General features: G+C 42.6%; 1 protein-coding gene across 1 annotated transcript; it reads right to left on the reverse strand.

The window, feature by feature from the left end:
* Window positions 1-1,470: 1,470 nt before the first annotated feature.
* LOC122021301 (ethylene-responsive transcription factor ERF022-like) lies at window positions 1,471-2,198 on the reverse strand. The gene has a single exon (XM_042579403.1). It carries the CDS (start codon window positions 2,160-2,162, stop codon window positions 1,659-1,661), a length of 504 nt encoding a protein of 167 aa, XP_042435337.1. The 5' UTR covers window positions 2,163-2,198; the 3' UTR covers window positions 1,471-1,658.
* Between the last annotated feature and the right edge of the window lie 846 nt (window positions 2,199-3,044).

A 3,044-nucleotide genomic window follows, 5' to 3' on the forward strand; every position in this document is an offset into this window, starting at 1 on the left:
TAAAATTAATTGTAAAATTACAATGAATTTTTGACTATTTTAACTAATGAACTTTACTGCACTTTATAATGAACATAGCTCTAATAGAAATTCATTACATTAATGTATATCATCAACTAGAAGTTTAACTTGTTACTTAGACTTCCTCTCTTTATCTCCCTCCCAATGATAGTGAGTGGCTTAAGGGCCACTAATATGGCAATTCTATATTTTTTTTTTATGAATGCATGATAGTCTTCTATTTTAATGGACAAAATAAGAACAATAAAGGTATAAATGGACTCCTAAAAATGCATAGCTAGTTTTATATTGATATTTAACAAAATAAAACAATTAAAATAATTTGAGCCAAAATCACCTTTCTGGTGACCAAAATTAGAAAGTAAGGATATAAATAACAAGCGCCATGAATACAATGACAACCCATGTTGCCATTTTGACTCCCCAAAAACCATCAATATATTATTCATGAAGAATACTCATCAATATATTTTAGCTAAGATAGCTTGATGATCTTTGTAAGCATCAAAATAACAATATGAAATTAATATTTACATTGATGATATTTCAAGACCAATCCCAAAGATTTTTAACCAAAATACTTTAATTAATATCTCATTACATCCATAGTGACAAAAGGCGAATACGTTCACCCCCAACACCACCGCCAATTCATCCCAGGACCAACACGGAGGAGGTAAATCACGGGCGACTATTAACTTTTGAAATAATGACTAGTACATAAGAGAAACATTTACCTTAGTTGTCTCATTACATCCATGATGCTACTAGGAGTGTCTATTACCTCTGGTGGTACAACGATAAGATACTTCGGTAAAAACAAGAGCATCACGATTCAAATCTCGTATAGAAAGTATTTGCCTACGGTAAGACTATGGACAGTGAATGTTTGACGTCTAGTGCATGATGATATAAGTATTTTTTTAAATTTATTTTAATAGTCGATGAAATTTTTTTATAAAATATAATTAATCAATTACCTCCCGAATTAATTGATCCGAAAAACCCAAATATTAAATTAAAAATATATATGTTAGTAGTGTCTATTCACGTCCTGATATTTTAATTTTGACAACCACAAGTCTATCAAGGTGTTTTTGACTAAATTAAATATGCTGACTGTCTTTTTAGTGATGATCAAAATGATAAACACATTTTGAAAATGAGGTTTTCTACTTTAGTAAATCTAGAACTATGGCACATCAACTCTTCAATATGTAAATTTGTTAGTGATGCCACCTACTCACATCCCTCGATTTGTTCATCCCCAAACTTTGACTAAGCGCTTCTCGCCGCTATCCTACTCCACCTCCAAAAATGGAGATGCTGAAATCTTTCACTTAAAAGCTTGTGTCCCTGTAAATGCCCCATATATAACAGCTAGCTAGCTGTGCCTCTTTGTTCCATCCACGGTCCCATTTTTAGCTATAAGAAAATCATCATTTTATGATCGATCGCTAAATTCATATTAATTGTTAGATCGCATTGATCAATTACAGCGTGCTTAACGTATACTACAGTTGCTGGCTGAATTATGAGAAACAAATTTATAGGATTTTTTTTTCTCTCCCTCTGCAAGACAAAAACTGCAGATGTTCATGGCAAATACGTACGTGCATTTGTGGCGGGTGCCTGAATCAATGGAATATCGGATCCCACAGCGAGGCGTTGTCCTCGCAGTGGTCCTCCACCTCGCCGTCGTCGGCCTCGCCGCCCCAGGCCGGTGGGCTCAGCAGCAACGCCTCGGCCAGCTCCGCCCACATCTGGGGCGAGTCCAGCCCGAGCTCGTCGTTTCCCAGCCTCTCCATGGCCGGCGGCGGGCAGGCGGTCCTGCACCGCAGCCGCGCGGTGGCCTCGAGCGCCGCCGAGCGGATGTCCTTGGGGTCGGAGCTCCGCGGGAGCGGCAGCTGGTCGGCCGACTCGGGGAAGTTGAGCTGCGCCTCGCGCCCCTTGAGATGCAGCTCCGCCACGTCGTGCGCCACCGCCGCCATCTCCGCCGACTCGAAGCTCCCCAGCCAGATCCGCGTCTTCTTCCCCGGCTCCCGGATCTCCGACACCCACTTCCCCCACTTCCTCTTCCTCACCCCGCGGTAATGCGCCGCCGCCGCCGCCGCATCCGCCCTCAGCCCCTCCATCGACATGCAGCGCCACCACCACCACTTGTTCCCGATTTGCTAAACAAGCATATATATATATAGGCAACCGATCGAGAGACATCAACCTCGATAAAGTAAACATGAATAACCAGATGCGACTACTGTTGAATCTATGCGCACGTAGGGGGACACGATCAAGATAAACGACCGCATAATAATGATACGGTGATGTGTGTGAATTTGAATGCATGCACTGCACCTATATGGATAATTATAAGGTCACTTGTCATGGGAAATTAATTATTAATTAATTAATTATAAGGGGAGACAGCTGGAATTATTTTGCTTTATATTAAATTACTTCTGATTATCTTCACTGGCTTCCAGTTCAGGCCGACGGAGAAAGGGAGATGAAAAGGGGTTTTGTCGCGTATTATATATATGTGGGCGTTCGCAGTGAGGTTGAGCAGTTGACACGGCGACGGGCGAAGGGAAAGGATGACGCGTGGACCCCGCGGGCGGGCCCGGAACGGGGCACGAGCGCAGTTGACCGTAGCACGGTGGCGGGCGGAGCGTCCGTATGAGACGGTGCGTGTGGCTGGGGGCCGCGGCTCACGTGACGCGACTGCGGCGATACCGAATTGAATGCTGTGGATCCGCGCGTCCAGAATATTAATTATCATACGGAAACGGAATCGTATTTTAAATTATAGAAAAAATATATAAATATAATATTAAAAAGAAATTATTGTATATTATCTCTCCAACTCTCTCTCTAAGTCCGAGAAGTTACACCTTGGCCCTCCTTCTAATCCCTCTTAAGTTTTTTTAGCGGCTAGTACTAGAGATCTTCGCCAAAATCCTCGCATCACTCTGGCCGACAAGAGCCGACCTAGCAGAAGGCGACCTGACATGTATTTGACCTAC

The sequence above is a fragment of the Zingiber officinale genome, chromosome 9A (assembly GCF_018446385.1).
Source record: "Zingiber officinale cultivar Zhangliang chromosome 9A, Zo_v1.1, whole genome shotgun sequence".
Taxonomy (NCBI): domain Eukaryota; kingdom Viridiplantae; phylum Streptophyta; class Magnoliopsida; order Zingiberales; family Zingiberaceae; genus Zingiber; species Zingiber officinale.

Coding starts and splice junctions, on each gene's coding strand:
- LOC122021301 (XM_042579403.1), bottom strand. CDS start 2,162: ATGTCGATGGAGGGGCTGAGGGCGGATGCGGCGGCGGCGGCGGCGCAT.